General features: G+C 33.0%; 1 protein-coding gene across 1 annotated transcript in view; it reads right to left on the bottom strand.

The window, feature by feature from the left end:
* Nucleotides 1–11,364, bottom strand: part of LOC129807947 (neurogenic protein big brain) — a 54,111-nt gene extending 42,747 nt beyond the window's left edge. Inside the window, exons 1-2 of the mRNA XM_055857566.1 lie at nt 10,324–11,364; nt 7,723–7,889 (exon numbers count right to left, since the gene is read on the bottom strand). Coding sequence (XP_055713541.1) covers nt 7,723–7,889; nt 10,324–10,502 — 346 coding nt within the window. The 5' untranslated portion in view covers nt 10,503–11,364. The remainder of the gene's footprint in view (nt 1–7,722; nt 7,890–10,323) is intronic.
* Nucleotides 11,365–17,786: the final 6,422 nt, after the last annotated feature.

The raw sequence follows: 17,786 nt of genomic DNA on the forward strand, positions 1-17,786 counted from the left end.
TCCAACCTAATTCATGGAGAATACATATTTCGGATACACAATAACATGGTGAGTTCCATATTTTTTAATAAAAAAATTCATAAAAATTGTATTTGACGTAAACTGTTTTGCAGTTTTTGATAAATCATAATCCTACGAAAGAAGAAGCTGAGAAAATTTTGGAAAGATTTACACGAAAAAGACCACATTCCGATGACCCGCCATCTTGGATAGAAGAAATTTTAAATAAAATGGAACGGGACATAGCTTCCGAGAAGTTACACAAAATTCAAAGGAGTGAGGTAGAGGAATCTAACAAAGAAGTTGAAGATCAACTCATGTGTAAAAGAAAAGATAAGCTCACAGAAAAATACTTTGAAAAACAGGAGAAAAATCTTTACCTTGTAGAATATGTGACTGATTCAGAAGGAGATCAAGTACCTGCGGAAGATTTTTTATCTGATTTTGAGGAACAAACGTTATATTATTCTAGGAAACCTGCTTCAGATCATGTATATTCATCTGAAAATTCTAGTAGTGATGTATAATTTTCTATATCATTTGCAATAAAAAGTTAAAAGTATAAATTTAGAGCGTTTTTAACCCAAAAATCCCTCTCCCCTTTCTTTCTTTCGTTGAAAATTGTTCATTACAAACATTTTTCACAATTATTTAACATGGTGTATCTTAAAAAATCACTCAGAAAAAATCTATATCGCAATGAGTACGCACAGCTTGAGACAATTAGCAGAAGCTTTGGCAAAAGAAAAATCAGAGTCTGATTTGGTGCAATTTATTTTACATAAAAAGACAATAGCGCAAATGATCGGCCTACTTTATGAAAACAAAAATGAGATTTTACGTCGCGGTGTAGTGGAAAAAATTTCAAGAAAAATGAAAAATGGAAAATGCATGACTATTTTGGAGAAAAAACAATTGATGGTACAATTCTTTAACACTAATGATGAAAATACAATTGATAATTTGTTCGAGATATTCTTTGACGATCAAATTTTGGATTGTGATAATGTAGAAGCAGAATACGATATTGTACAGCAATCACATAAAATCTGCAAAATATGCTACAACAATGAATACGATACCGCTTTCCTACCTTGTGGACACGTTGCTGCTTGTCAAGGATGTGCTTCAAAAACAAGACATTGCTCTATATGCCGAGAGCCATACGTTGAGACTACAAGAATATATTTCTCGGGAAGAAAACAAAAAATGAAGTCAAGATTTTTTTTGTGTAATGAAAAACTACAACCGACTAAGTTATAAATAAAATTGATTGTAAAACAATGAAATGAGTTTTCTTTCGCATCTGATCAAAGTATCATTATTTTTTTTTTGTTTTTATGTTGCCATCAACATGAGGAATCATGTGAATTGTTTAAAAGTAGTTGCATGCAATCGAGTAGATTTTGTCAAAGAAGTTCGATACAATCATTTTTGATTGTGCTATAAAATGTAATTAAAATAATCCTGCTAATGCTGCAAAGAAAAAATCAGATTACGTTGAGAAAAAATGCCAGACGCCACTTTGAAGATTTTTTTTTCACGTGAAGAAAATATTCTGATGCAGAAAAAATGCAAGTTGATTAAAAATATGATATCTCTCTGCAGATTTTTTATGTTTGTAAAATTTTTCACTGCATTTTCATATTGATTTTTTTCATCATGCATCAATGAAACATGTTGTGTTTTTCTTGATGCACAGATGAAACATTGTCTAATGTTGAAATAATTGATTGTAAAACAATTTCTTTTCACAACAAGACAAAATTCTCACAAATAATTTTATTTCATTGACTTTAATCTTGCTCACATAGCAAATATGTTGAGATGAAAAGGGAATGTTGGTATAGATAAATATTGGCATAATGCATAACCCTGTGCAATTGAAGTTTCATTTTTTTCTTCATTCTTCTTATCTTAAGAGGATTCAGATTGCAAATATACAAGATTAAAACAATTTACATTTACGTTTTCTCATCTTTATATTTGACATCATTTGATTTTTATACACATGTTACATTTTAAGAAATATTTGATTTACTTGCTACAAAAGGAATTTCATGAAACAGGCGAAAATAATTGACTGGTGGATCAAAAGTATTGCTGTTTGAAAAATTAGAATTTTCCAATCTTTGCACACCTAAAGATTTACGAGCATTGCTGTATCTCTCAAAATATTCTTGTACATACCACTGTACAGAAGTATTGTAAATCAAAGTTGCATTTATAAATTCAGAAAGTAACATTAATTTGTCAAATTCTGAAATATTTAGGGATAGACGATCATTTCCATCATTTTGACTGAGAATAAGTAGTTCGGAATTTTCCACGGCATAGTAACTACTAATGTTCATGCAGTTTTCAAGTTGAATATTCAGCAGCTCAAGTTCCATATTAGCATCATCCTTTTCAGCATCCTCTCCCAACAATTTTTCTTAAAGTTTGCTTGCTGGCACAGAACGTTGTCCATGTATTTTGGGTGAATTCTACAGCATCAATTCCATCCCAGTAGTTTACGGCATATATATTAGCAACTGGTGAAAAATTCTCTGGAGTAAACCCGATCGTTGGTAAACATTGTGCATGTTTGATTTAGAAAGTAGGTGTATGCATTCAGTAGTTCAGGAGTTGTATTTTGTTGTCGATTTCTTGCATATTGTTCCTCATCCTTTCGAAGTTCCTCAGCAGGATCATGATTATATTTGTTGAAGTGCTGCTTTGCCTTTATTACATTTGGAACTTGATGTGATCTTTCTTTTGTCTCCATATTTTCAGATAAGTTATTTTGTGATTTATCACTTTTCACTAAGAAAATGCCTTCCACTCATCAATAAATCAGGGATACAAATGAGACTTTTTTTCCAATGTTCAAATTCCTATAAAATATTTTAGGATCTTTTGATCGTACTGACGAAATTTCCCGAGAAAATTATGCAAACGTATGCAAAATGTTTGTTTCATACACGATGAAACATGTTTGGACATGTCATGTTCATATCTCAGAATAAAGTCTAGAGGTAGGATGCGAGGGGCAAATAGAACATTTTTCTAAATAACAAGTGAAGTTACTTTTTTTTAAATTGTTTTTCAATATAATAAATAAAATTTTGTTAACATTTATTCAGGGGAGGATGAAGCTTTACGGTCAAGAACTAAAATTAATAGTATTCAGTGATGAAGTGCTAGTGAGTGCAAGGCTAAATTTCTTTTATCAGTGTAAGAACGCAAATGTTTGACTTTATTTTAGTGAGTATCGCTTGAATTTTATTTTTTATGCCTATTCTACTGAGAGTCATCTTAAAAAAATTGATCTTCTACTAAAGAAAGAGGATTTCATCTTCTATCTTGAGATATGTCCCACAGAAATAGACATAAATTTGATAATGAGTCATCAATGAAAAATGCATAAGTTAATTCAGCATCCCAGGTACCGAATTATAGAAGTGTATACAACATTTCATTCATAAAAATCAATTTTATATGAAAAGTCGGTTCCTATTTTATTTCACTCTGCTGCCATTTCTCCACATAATCAAATTCTTAGTTAAATATTGTACATATATTTAAAGATTTTTTCATTTTGTTAAATTATAATAAGAGAAAACACAAATCAATAATGCACTTTGAATAATTTTGTTCTGTAATGTTGTAAAAATTCTCTAATGTCAGAGAAAAAGAACATTGTAATACAAAGTTATGAGAAATCTAACACTTTTTCCATACTTTCCCACTTGCGATCAAGAGAGTTAAATGATTCACACACAAGACAAGAAATTTTGCCCTCATTGACATTTTTTTCATTCATTTTTTAATTCTTTTATTTTATGCATGCTACAAGAGATCATATTTCGAATAATCCCGCAATTGTATAGAAATGCATTGCAACATCTTTGATCATCAGTTTGTTTATTTGAAAATTGGGGATCTGAAACTCAGATTCTTGAAATTTCATGGCAGTCACCATCTGCAATAAGCAGAAATTCAATACATTTCACGAAATTTATCACTTCTTATCTGAAATCACTGAACGAAAAAATATTTTTTTAGACAAATTGCACAAAGATCGTTTGATCATATCATCAAGAGATGTGAATAATGTGAGATACAATCATGTAAGTGGAAAAAGTATGATATTTTTCGGTAATTTATGTTACAATTTAAATAAAAAAGACAAATATTGCAAACAATATTGAAATACGCAAGCTCAAAAGTTGCATGTTTTTAAAAAAAGCTGTTTACATGCAAATCTCAACTCAATGACGTTTCAATATCTATTGATCAATATCCAATGAAAATGGTTTAAATTGCATGACGGCATCAACATCATGCTGTTCAATAACCAATGAAAATTATTGATAGTTCTTATCGCCAGAAAAAATTAGTGAATATTGCGAAATTCCACTCAATTTGACAATTATCTTGCACACTGCAAGACATTTTTTTCCATGTTGCTTCATTCATCTGAAGGAATCAAATTGTCGCGCAAAGACTCATATAAATAGTCTCTCCCATATGGTCTCGAGCGCGCGAAAAGGTCTCATATTGCATTTGCATCTTTCCACACTTGGACAGTGCATATAGGCCAGAGAGTATAGAGAATCCCGCTTACTGCATAGGAAAGACTTCTGACAAACCTTCTATCATGCCACAATGGCACAATGGATAAGGTGCTGGACTCGCAACCGAGAGGTCTGGTGATCAATTCCCATGGATGGCAGATCTTTTCTCATATAAATTATATAGGGAGAAAAAAATTACATGAGGAAGAGTCCACCAAAGTAATTTCCGTTAATTCAAATATTCAAAATGACTATCAAAAAGCGCAATCTCAAAAAGTGTAAAGTTCCAAAAAGTTCAAGATGGTCGCCTAAAACTTACAGCTAAGATCAATATGGCGTCTGAAACGGATCACATTTCAAACAGCAGTATCGTACTCCATAGCCAATGAAAACGCTTCTTTCAGCAGTATCGTGCTCCATAGCCAATGAAAATGCGTCCCTCAACAGTATCGTGCTCCACAGCCAATGAAATCGCTTCCCACTCAACAGTATCGTGCTCCACAGCCAATGAAATCGCTTCCCACTCAACAGTATCGTACTCCACAGACAAGCCACGCCCACAAATAAGTATTGTGCTCCATATTCAGTTAAAATAGTTAACCAAAACGCAAAATAGTAGCCGGAAAGGGCGGGGAGAGAGGAGGGCGGGGAGAGGAGGACGGGGAGAGGAGGGCGGGGAGCGGGGAAAACCGACCTGTAGGTAGCCCACCCACCAGAGTTATCGATGTGGCGTCACAAAACAGTCTCGTGCTCCACGGAAAGCCACGCCCACAAAACAGTACTCTGCTGTCCCCTTACTACTTACAACATTTAAACTGTATTTTCTGAAATATTCATTTCAAATTTTCAAAAATTAAGCCATTTGAATCTAATTTTCGGAGATTTTTTTTGTAAAATCATACTTCTCGGTGGACAAGATTTCTCGGAATAGGTTCATCTGCAATCCAAAAACCAAATATTTCCTTATGTTTACTTGATCACAATTTATTTTACAAGACGAAATATAGTGTCAAAAACGTCAAAAATTATATTTTTTGTGTGAAACTCTCACAAAAAAAAATTTCATTTTTTTTCAAAAATCCTCCGTTCAAGGACTAGTTTATTTAGTCAGCTAACAGGAAATATTTTGTTCTTGGTTTCAGATTAACAATCTTGTGCACCGAAAAATATGTTTTCTTTTCAAAAATCAAGTCCCAGAGTTAAATTTAAAATTTTTTAAAAATATTAAATAAAAATTTCAGACAAAGTAATTTAGTTTAACCCTTTGACGACGAGACTGATAAACAAAATCAGTGAAAGGTCTTAGATCTAAGCTTAGAAAATCCAACAGAGTCTGATTCGGTGTATTTTTTTCCTCTATGAGCGATAGGGCCAAAAATAGCCCAAAAATTTAAGTATTTTTCTGACAATACCAGTGAATGAAAATTTTCACTCTAATGAAATATATTATGTTTGAATATTATAGTTTCTTTTTTTCCTTTTGCGGTTTTGCTTAAGAAAATTGGAAGTATAAAAAATAATTAAAATTAATTTTCAATATGAGAATTTAAAAATTCGTCATTTTTTAAACTTAAAAATTTACTATATAACAAATAGCTGAAGCCTTGCAAAAAATATCCTAGATTCCTTCAACCTTCTACTTTGCAAAAATGTACTACAAACATAAGGCAAAAATAACTTTAGGTAGTCAGGAAAAAATATTTTCTTTATGGGACACCGGTGTTCCAATCGTTCTTAAAGGGTTAAACTCAAGAACGATTAAATTTCTTCTCTGAGCCATTTCTAATCGCTGGGGAGGGTTAAATGTTGTACTTTTATATACCTAAGATCTTGAATTAAATATTTTTTATAATGAAAAAAATAGAGAAACTTATGATTTTTTGTCTTGGGGGTCAGAAAATATCATTTTTTTGACTTTTTAAAGCAAAACTTAACTTTAGACAGGCGTAGGAAAAAAATGAATCGTCCAATGACCGAAACGTCCTTAAACAGTTGAGGTTCATCGTCGTTCCTATCCCAATAAAGTTAAACTAACATTACTCCAAGGGCTTTAAATTTTAAAGAAAACACATTAAATTTCATATTTTTAACTTCAGGATTATAATAAATAAACAAACTTCATAAGTTAATAGTCGTAAACAAATATATTTCATAATCAATGTCTTTGTTATCAATGTTTAAGCTCAGTTCTCAATTAATATTTTCTTGGAACCTAAATGAAATCCATTTGTCTCGAACCTTGCCAACTCTCATTACCAATACCGCCCATTTTCCATAAAGTCAAAGGGAGTGGAAAATGAGCTTAAGAATTAGCTTTAGTATATACTGAAAATACCCCATTAATTATTTAATGATTTTACCACGAAAATCTTGTGCCAAGATGTTAACATAAAAAAAAGCCATATGCAAAAGTATAAAACAAAGTAATTGGAGAGAAATTCTTGCGATATCTCATGTTTGAATGATTTACTGGAATTTTATGAATGTTGCAATGAGATCTGTAAATCGGACAATTTTGGTTAATTTACGACCGACAAGAATAAACGATCCCCTTTCTCCCTCCGGAGCAATCCTTTTTGCTGCGATGCAGTCAATATACTTGAGCACTCTTCGGGCTCAATTCTGACCATGCCACCCCGAGGGATGCAAGATTGGAAAACGTGGCGAAGAAAAGCACAAGAAGTATAGTTCTTGGATTGTAAAAAAAAAGAGTCCAAAGGAAAAAGTTTCATGGAGAACTTTCGCATTCCGAGAGGAAATTCCCCCCAGAAAAGAAGAAATTCTTCTGACCAGTTGCCAAAAAAAAAGTCCTCCGTTCTCTTTTATACTCTCTTGTGCCTCGATTCTCACGACTATCATCTGAGAATCACATCATGGTGAATGAACTTTCAAATAGGATTAATTTTCTCAACATTTCTTAAACCATATTATTGCAGACCATGAAATAGAAAATCAATTGCACAATCTGTCCTACTTTTTGGCACGTTATACATCTCTTCTGCTCAAAGCCCTAGAAAAGGGGAAGAAGACCCTGCAATTTCCAGGAGAATAATTGCAGTCTTTAATTGCATTTTAACCGTCCATTTTGGGGAGCAATAATTCGTCTTGGTGAATGATACACAGGACAGGGCAGGGAAAACAGGGTGATTTTGGGGTGACTTACCTGATATGTGGGAAAAGCACTGAGTGAGTGTTGCAACGGCAAATCCGGATGCTAGAGCCGTTGCCAAGAGGACACTGGAGACACTAGCCCCAACCCCAGCTCCCGCTGCTGCTCCACATACAATGAACACGTAGAAAAATGAGGCGATACACTCAGAGATAATGGACCTGTTGCGGAGAAAAAGGCGAAACTTAGAAGGAACTCTAAAGCAAATTCGAAGGGACACGCTAATATGGGGCACACGTTACGGTTGAGCGCGGAATACTCTACTTTACTTTATTCTTTTGTGGCTATAACCGCTACAACAAATTTTACTTAAAAAAAACAAGGTAACTAAATTCGTTTAAAATAAATTATTCCAGCCATTTTATACCTTTTAAAGCTAAATATTTTGAATAAGGAATCAATTATCAAAACCCTCAAAACCAGAAATTTCCGTTTAATATTATATACCGTGAGAGTATACCATGATTTATTCATACTCTTGGTAAATCCAATAAGAGAGCCAAATGTTAAGCTTAACCAAATCTTTTTTGAAAAAGTAAAAAAATAAATAAAGCAAACCGACAATTATACGTTTTTGTAGCTTATTCGAAACCAACTTAAAATCAAAAAGCTTTAAGCGAGAAGTTTAGTAGCTTGAAAGGAGGTAGTTAAACAGGTTGAGACACAATAACTTTGTTCATCGAAAATGAGTTAAAAAAATATTTTCGACTTAAATATTTTTGTGGTCAAATTTTCAAATTCGTATTATAAATACAAAAATATCATAGAAAAAAAAATAAATCATTAAGAAGCTAATCAAGAAAATTTTTGAAATATTTTTCGTAATATTACAGCTATAAATTTTAAAAATCGAAAAGTCAGTTTTTATTATTTAATGTCAATCCCAGGTTTAAAAGAAATTGGTTATTTAAAAATTATTTTTAAAAAAAACCTCTAGTGTTATGTCCAAGACACAGTTATGACTTAAGCCGAGAGACGACTTAGTGGAAAGTGATGGAAATCTAGTTAAACTATTATTTCTAATATAATTGCGCTAAGCCGTCTCTCGGCTAATCTTCAGGTCTGTGAAGGCCCTTAGAGTTAGATCTTTGAAAGAGTATATTTAAAAGCTAAACGATCTTTAGACCCAATTTTATTCAGATTGTTTAAGTTTCCTGATTTCCTCTCAGGAGGGATTTTTGAAAAATCTTTGACATGGGATTCTTTATTAAAGAAATAAGGAAAATTGATCTAATAAACTTTTAAAAAGTTATTGCAATTGGTTATTTAGGGTTTCTTTTTTTTTTAATATAACAGAGTTGAACTTCTATTTTTTTTTTCTTTGAAACTAATGTGACTTTTACCTCTTAGGAAAATTGTTATTTTTGAATTTTAAAGAGCTTTGAAAATATAATATGGACAATAATAAATTATAATTAGTTAGCAAAATAATAGAAAATCTTTAGAAAAAATTAGTTTAATTTATAAAATTGGGTTACCTAACAATGCTGTAAGTTAAATTAAAAACTCTTTATTTTCCATTTACTAAAAATTTCACTATGATTTTACATGTTTAATTTCATGTACAGAGTAGGTACTGATAAAATCAGATTCTTTTTCTCACTCAATTTAATTTTCGTGGCTCGATAACATGATTTTTTCATTTTTGGATACGTTTTAGAGGTTACCTCTTCGGATATTTTGTCTAGAAAATGCTCTACAGGATGTTATTACCGAATGTTATTATTTTTCGACTCGTTATGTGTCTTGCAATTTCTGATAAGTCTGAACCGTTGTGTGAATCGGTTCCAATAGGTTATGAACCGGTAATAATTCGGTTATAAACCAATAAACGTTTTCGTCCAAAAATCAATTTCATTACCCTTAAGCTATTTTAATCTATATTTATGACTTGTTTCACACCGGTTAAGAACCGATAAACGGTAAATGATGTGAAAGTTGAGAGTACCTAATTTACGAGTTCGAGCATTTCGCAAAGTATTTTACGCTTTGCCACCCCTTTTAAATCAAAACTGAACATTTCTAATTGTGGACTATGATTGCCTTATTTGAATTCAACGTGAATAACAATTTCAAGTTAAATCTAAAAAAAAAATTATTTAAAACTATTTTTAAAAAATTGTAATTGGATCATTTTAAAATTTAAACGGCAGGATTTCAATATAATTGTCCGAGCTTGTTCTCCTTCAAATTAAAAAAAATGCCTTTAATTATGTTTTAATTAAATACAAAAATAATATGAGAAGAATAAAAACCGAAAATAACCGTTTTCATTATTTATTCTTTAAACTGGAGAACTTAATACGTTCACCTTTAAGCATAATCTCGCCTTTATCATATTGGAATTGGACTGAATTTTCACACTTAAATTTAAACATTTCTTGCTCTCTGAAGCATTATTCTTGTGCCAAAATTATTTTTCGTTGAGATAATCCCCATTTGAAGAAAATGTTCATTGTTTGCAACAAAATACTCTCAACTTCCGCAGTAACATTATCATTTCTTTAAGCCCTCCTTTTCAGCACAATGTGAAACTTGTAGTGATTCTAAGTGACCACAATTCCCATGGACACTTTAAAGGATTTTGGGACTTACCTCCAGAACTCCAAAGTTCGGATCTCAGCTTGCATGCTGGGCCGAGAGACACGTCCTCCAACAACAACCACTGCTCCCTGATTCTGTTCCTTCCTGAGATTTTCCAGGCGTTCGAACAGAGATACGATGTGGTAGTCAAGGTTGTGCTCTGGAGGAAGCTGAAGACTTTCTTCTGCCATCTTCTTGATTTACTTTTGCTGGCTTGGAGATTGAAGTGAAGCCTCAATTTGGCAAAATTGGCACAAACACTGGCACGTTTTTTTTGCTCCGGTATTATGGGCAGAAATATCCAATTACGAGGAGAACACAGAATTTCAAAGAAGACCAATATCCCGTGTTTGTCTCACAGAAAATGAGACACTGAAGAATCACATAAAAGTCATCGCTGTGGAAATATTTTGTGGTTTTCCTGCCAAATAACACTGGCAACTTCGAAAAAAAAGCACTACATAAAAAAGACCTTAATTATTGGTCTGAGAAGAGAATGATGAGTCCATTGAAATTCGAGCTGCACAACAGCCAGACAATTGAGATTTCTTCCTCTCTATGGACACAGTGAAAGAGCAAGATCAAAAAATATAAAATGAATTAACTATTCACATCAGGCAAATTGTGCCAATTATTCAATTGATTTTATTTTATGAATTAAAAAAAACTGAACACTCTACAATTGCTGACAAAAAAGTTTCACTTGCAACACTTTCTGGATTTTTGAAAAAAAAAACCGACTAAGCGAAAATCACGAATTGGCGCCAGACGAACGACCAGGCGATTGGACAAGCTGGTGGGAAGGATGCACGTCAGTTCTGTTCAGAATGTCACAAGTGAATGAGAGAGTGGGCATGGATCTGCTGGCTGAAGCATCTTCCACTTCTTCTGCTCTCAATTCTCTCTCTGCCTTAATTTTTGAACCAGAGGGGTGAGAGTGTGAAAGGCATTCTCTCTCGCTCTCCCTTATCACACTAACACATGGTGCATTCGCCTCTCCCGGCAGATGTGTACATTTCGATTGAACCATTAATCAAACAATTAAGTGCAACTCAGAGAGTCCAGAGCAGTACGAAAAATCTGTCTAAAACAGTGCTAAAGACATTTCTTACATAATAATAAACTTCTTCAATGATTCAATTGATTTCTGAGATTGTCTCCTTTCAAGGAACTCTTTTGTAATCATTTTCTTAGGCAAATTTTCTCGGAAATATCTTATCAAACGATGCTATTGATTTTTGAATAAATAGAGCAGGATCCTTGTATATTTCCCAGGCTGTAAGAAAAAAAAATCAAATTATCAGGAAGAGTATCAATTTTAAATATTTGCCTATTTTGCTTACACGCCTTCTCAAGACAGCCAAATTCCCAAAGTGGGAAAATTGTTGCGAAATGATGTACACCATTATGCTTAAGATTGCAAAATGCTCGAGCTCATGTCTTTTAGATTCTATCCTACAACTGTTTCTTATCAGTTGACAAGATTCATAAAATTAATTTGTAGAATAATTGTGTCCCTCAAGGCAAAAGTGGACTATTTTAATCGGATAGGGGAAATGCTCATAATTTTGTCCAGTTTCTTATTTTGGACACTTTGAGGATAACATTGGACACTAAAAATAAATTGATTAAAATGATGGATTTTTATTCCAATATTTGATGAATAATGAATTCTATCTAAATATTTGTTCTTTTTGGAAGATTTTAACACTAAATACGTTAAAATTTGAATATGATTTGAGTTGAAATTGCTTTGTTGAAAATTCAGTGTGAGCAATTGCTTACGAGAAATATGACAGAACTTCGTGGCTTACTTCAGTCTTATTTAGTTTTGGTGAAGTACTAACAAAGTTTGTTCGCTGTTTTTGAGTGCTATTATTGAATATTCATTGAATATTGTGTTGATTCACGTTACTGATGATTTGTACATTTGACCTGTAGTGAGACTTGCCTTGTGAATTAGATTTTTCGTGTGAAAAATGGGAAATTTTTTAAGACATTCACCAGTGAGGTGATGGTTCTTATTTTGGACAGGTGTTTTTCTCACGAAATTTCGTGAAGTTTTAGCTTTTGTGATGACTAGGTTGGACAAATGCCTGGAGAAACAAAGGAGCATCATCTTTACGAAAGAGATGTAGCGAGAAATGCCTTGAAAGGCTCCCGGAAAGGTCAGGGAATGAGCGAATCCGCACGTACTTGGAGCACCGAAGTCAACTCACTTTAATGAATGATATGGAAAGTTTCCGGGCTTCTTGTGACATTCTACGTTTCCCTTACATGAACAGGAAGAGGACTTGGTAAGATTGGTTCATCAAATGAAGAACAATGGGCATCCTATTGAGGCGGATTAGCTGTCCAAATTTACAGTAAAGTTGGACAAATTAATAAACAAGTTGTCCAAAATAAGAGCCAAGGTCACCTCTACTTATCAATTCATTTTTAAACGTATTAAAACTAATTTTAATAAAAATAAGACGATAAATAGCTTGCTAAGTTTCTAAACAACCCTTCTGAAAAGAGAGTAACAAGAAATGTCAATTAGTATAGAAAATATTGCACTTCAAACTTGGAACTTCGATGCTTATAAGCAGACTGTCCAAAATTATAAGCACTTCCCCTAATGCATGTATTAGATGGACGTATTTTGCCTAAAAATAAACATCCTGTGTGCAAATTCGAGAAAATTGCAAGGTTTCTTTTTTTTCTATTGCGCCATTTATCTATACGTGCTCCTCTTCATAACCGATGTTAAAAATTTTTAACCGATATATAAACGTATTTCAGAAGTCATATACAAGTAGGGATTGTAGGGCACAATGGAATAAGTTTGGACTGCATGGAGTTCGTTTTGAGTGACATTTTTTGAACCAAAAAACACCCGCAAATTCACTCCAGTGACGTAGAAATTTTTTTCTAAGTCACATCGTTTCTTTCCATTTGGATAATTGCAACAGATATGTTTGGCTTAAATTGTGGAAACGTTCAAATTGTGCAAACTAAGTAAGGATTTATTTCAAACTGTTATACTCTGAGGGGTTAGGATCATTGGATAGAGAGAGGTTCTTTACAGGTATTTACTCAATTCTTTATTACCACATTTTACAGGCTAAATGGCTAAATATTCTTGAGGATCACGCTGAGTCTTTTTGGGCCATTATTTGCTAGAGAGACCTACCCCAATCTGCAAAAAATTACTCTGACTCAAAAATGACTGGTTTTTGGTGTAGAAGGAATGGTCAAAAAGATTAATCTTAATTAGAATCTTAAAAATTAGTCGTATTCGCGTCGTATTTTGGTCACAGCATTACTCATTATTGAATTAGTAATATTATCGTTATTTTACGGTTCTAAAGTTTACTCTGCCATGCAGTAACAAAAGCGACTCCAAACGATGGTCTTTTTCCGTACAAAAAATGACGCGCCAAAAACAATGCATTTGGCGTCCTTCTCTACCGCATAGATACGAAATCGGCGAACGCATTTTGAATGAAGACGTTAAGAACACTTCACAACTTCGTATTGCATCACCATCGTAGACACTACTTTCTCAATAATTCTTCACATTTTCTATCGTTTTCTCCTACGTTCTATGTAAATTTCTCTAATTTTTCCCTAATTCGACTATTGCTGAATGAGCCATCCGACATGTCGAAAATTTCCCCACTGGATGGCAATAACACAAAAAAATCTTTTAAAATTTTCACTAAATAGGTCTTTCCGACACAGAATTTTAATCACAGGACATTACAGAAACTGGTGCAAACTCCTGAACCACAAAATTTCATTTTACAAAAAAAAAATGTTTGTGTGTCTATCATGCAAAAAATTGCCTAATTTTCACTTAATTCCTGTCGGCACTGTACTTTTTCGAATCACAACACACATTTCTACTGGGGAGCTTTTCCTCCCAATGCACACTATAATATTGGTCAGAAAATACGCTCAAATATCAACTACTTCGCGAATTCACAGCACTTTATAGTTCTATTTGCCATTTGACAAGTAAAATTTCCCCTCGCATATACCCAGTGAGGGGAAGATTATTTATAGGGACACTGGAAGTCGGCGTCATATTTTAGTCGTGAGCGAGTAATCTCAGAGTTATTATGACGCCAAATTACTGCCGTAATTACCATCATATTATTCCCCACTTTCCGTCTGACGACCGTCATAAGACCCGATTTTGGAATGCATAATACATACATCCAACGCTAATCTTACTTCAAATTGCTACTTGGGTACGGCTTAAGTCAAGAGACGGCTTCATGTAATTTTAATCAAAATTATGAGACTACAAAGAAGTATTGTTAATCGTAATGCCCTAGATAGACTTTTACGGCTTAAGCCGAGACCTCAGTGGGAAATGGTTGGGAGTGTAGTCAATTTCCCACTGAGGTCTCGGCTTCAGCGATTAAGGCATTACGCTCAAGAATACTTTTTTTTGTAGTCTCTTTCTTTAGTTCACTTGAACTTGAAACAGTAAACAAATCTCAACGTTCACAATTGGATTTTGGTCAAAACTACCATACTGTATTGCAATTGGATTTCAGACAAAAATAAATTATCTATATAAGAAATATCAGATAAATTATCAGATAAAAAAAGTCGATTGTGAAAACTGCTCTCTCTTGGAGTTCGAGCAGTTAAAAATAAAGTTATATATTTAAATTTACAGTAGACTCTCTCAAATTCGGGCATATGGGACCGAAATGTCAGCCGAATTAGACAGAAATTCGGGCGACAAAGTTTTTGAAATGCAACGATTTTTTATTCATGTGCATATAGATATTGAGTTTACACACTCATATATAAAGTAAATTGCATGAAAATCCCTCAATCAAAACTAAGACAAACCATGCCAAATTTGAGCATATTTGATTCATTTGATAATCATAATCAAACTTGAAAAATGACAACAAACTTTTTTCAAATGTAACCGCTGCGCTGCCCGAATTAAAAAGTAGCCCGATCTTAAAAGAACCGAATTTGCGAGAGTCTACTGTATATTGATTATTCATTATTAAAATTAAAAGAGAAAAAAATACCTATTATTCCAGTCTAAAGTGAGTAGGTATAAAGTATGTAAAGAAATTACAATAAATTAAATTAGTATTTAAATAATTAGCTTTTCTTTCCTAAAAAATATAGATGTACACCACATTTTAAAATTGCCTCACATTGTTTTATTGAAAACCCGTCAAAGATGAAGACTTTTATCGCTCTATCGCCTTCTCATGAGATACTCCAAAATTATTTGCATACCCACAACGAAATTCCTTGAAGAGTATTACAAATAATTTCGTCAGATAAAACACTTTCAATTTTACATAATTTATACTTACTTTATTTTGTATTTTATTTGATAGGGAAACATCCCTCCTAAAAACAAAATATGAATTTTTAGAGGAAGAGGATCTGGAATTAATAAAACTGAAACATTGTGAAAATTCACACAATTACTAAGGTCAGCTGAGCGACATCTAATTAAATTTTAATTGGGGTAATTAAATTGTTTAGCGAAATAGTTTAGAGTTTCGCTAGAAATCGCTTGACCAGTGTTAAAGGGCCTGCGATGGAACAATTAAAGAACTCAAGAAGGGGAGCTTTATCCAATAAAACACTGTTGAGTAGAATGTTGATGATTGTGAAACATTTTATCATCAAAGGAAATCGAAACATTCTTGTTTTATTAACACTTAGAAGAGTGGCTATTGCATTCCATTCCAATTTAAAAGTTGATACATTTACTTTTTTTGTAAGTGCGAAAATTTTATCAAAACAAGTAAAATGCTTGAAAATCTATAATCGAAAAGTTTTGAGATGATTTAAATAAACTAGTGTCAAAGTTAAAGCTTTAACTTAAATCTTTAGGCTTCTTTATCTCAGAATTGAGGGGTTAAACTGTTAATCTTAAAGCGTTAAAATATGAGGGCGCTCTAAAAGTGTAAGGACATATTAAAAGTATGGCGCTCACAAAATAGGGGCCGAAAAATTATAGAGTGGAAAAGCCAATTATAAGCCTAGATCAGCTTATCATTGTGTAATTCTGTCATTTAAAATTCGGTTTGTGGGCAAACTTGAGGAGGTTCTTATTTCTAAAATAACGCTCAGATATCTTAGATATTTTTTTCAAGGAGAGTATTTCTGTACAAGAAACATGCCCTTGGATTTAAAAGATATTTAAGAATTAAAGAGGAAAGGTATGTTTTGACGAAATGTTCGCCTGGATCACCTCCAAAATATATCCAAAAATGAAAAAATCGTAGGAGCCGTTTTCGAGAAAAACCAAAAAGACATGGTTTTGGCGGGAATGGAGGGAATGGGGGATTGCTCTTCTGAATCCAGAAGAGCAATCCCCTGTAGTTGTTGCAGTCCAGTCTGTCTCCTTTCTTGTATATACTGGGACAATTGTGGCCACGTTCCAGTCGCTATGCATATGGTTTCCGACTCCTATCATCGAGGTGAACATAGGTTTTTAGAAGAAGATGCTTTGTATTGCATACCCCCTCCCCCCCTCCCCATTTAGATCCCGGTTTTATCCTACCTTGATAACAATTTTTCTACCCTAAAAAAAACTCCAGGTAATTATAACTTTGATTTTAAGTTATAAAATAAATCTGTCAGGTAAGTGTTAATAAGTTAATTAGTCATATATGGGTCTTTTTGTGGTCCTCGTTTGTATATCCAAATTAGAGTTATGCCATGACTTGCTCTTTGGGACGTGTAAAAAGTTTTGCATGGTCTGAATTATTAACATTTTTTCTGTGGTGTTTTCTCAGTATTATCATATTTTATTAACTTTTTTTTGACAAATTCCATTAATTTAACAACAAAATACAATGACAATATCTCTAAATTAATTTTCCTTTATTTAGAGTAGGGTAAATGTGCCAAATTCCGGCCAGCTTGCAATTTCGGCCACCTTTTTTGTTCCTCGAATTTCCATGAACTTTTATATTTTACGTACTCTAGAGATTATACAATGCAAAAGAATAACAAAAAATGTAGCTTCGACAAACAAGATGACGTGAAAAAGACATTGGAAGAATTCCCGAGGGGCAAGGAACTATGAGAACGAAGGTGGCCGAAATAGGGCACCAAAGCTATGTCTACATTTTTATTCATTTTAAAATGCATTAAGAATGATTTTAGAGTAAATAAAGACGGCAAACTCTTTAGAAGGTTCCCAGCAACACTGTTTCAGAAGAAAGAATAAAAAAAAATCAATTTGTATTTAAAATATTACATTTCAAACTTGAGTTTTTGACTCTTGCATGCAAATATGCCGAAATTTGGCACACTTACCCTAAGTGCTTTTCACATGAATTCCATAGTATTTTTGAAAATATTGTTCATATTTGAGGATTGAGAAATTTAATATAATCCCTCCCCCCAAAACGACCAGCTAAAAGACTCAGCTAATTGCATATCAATATAATTTTTTTTTTATTAATTTTTGCAAATATTAAAAAGTC

This window comes from Phlebotomus papatasi, chromosome 3 (assembly GCF_024763615.1).
Source record: "Phlebotomus papatasi isolate M1 chromosome 3, Ppap_2.1, whole genome shotgun sequence".
Classification (NCBI taxonomy): domain Eukaryota; kingdom Metazoa; phylum Arthropoda; class Insecta; order Diptera; family Psychodidae; genus Phlebotomus; species Phlebotomus papatasi.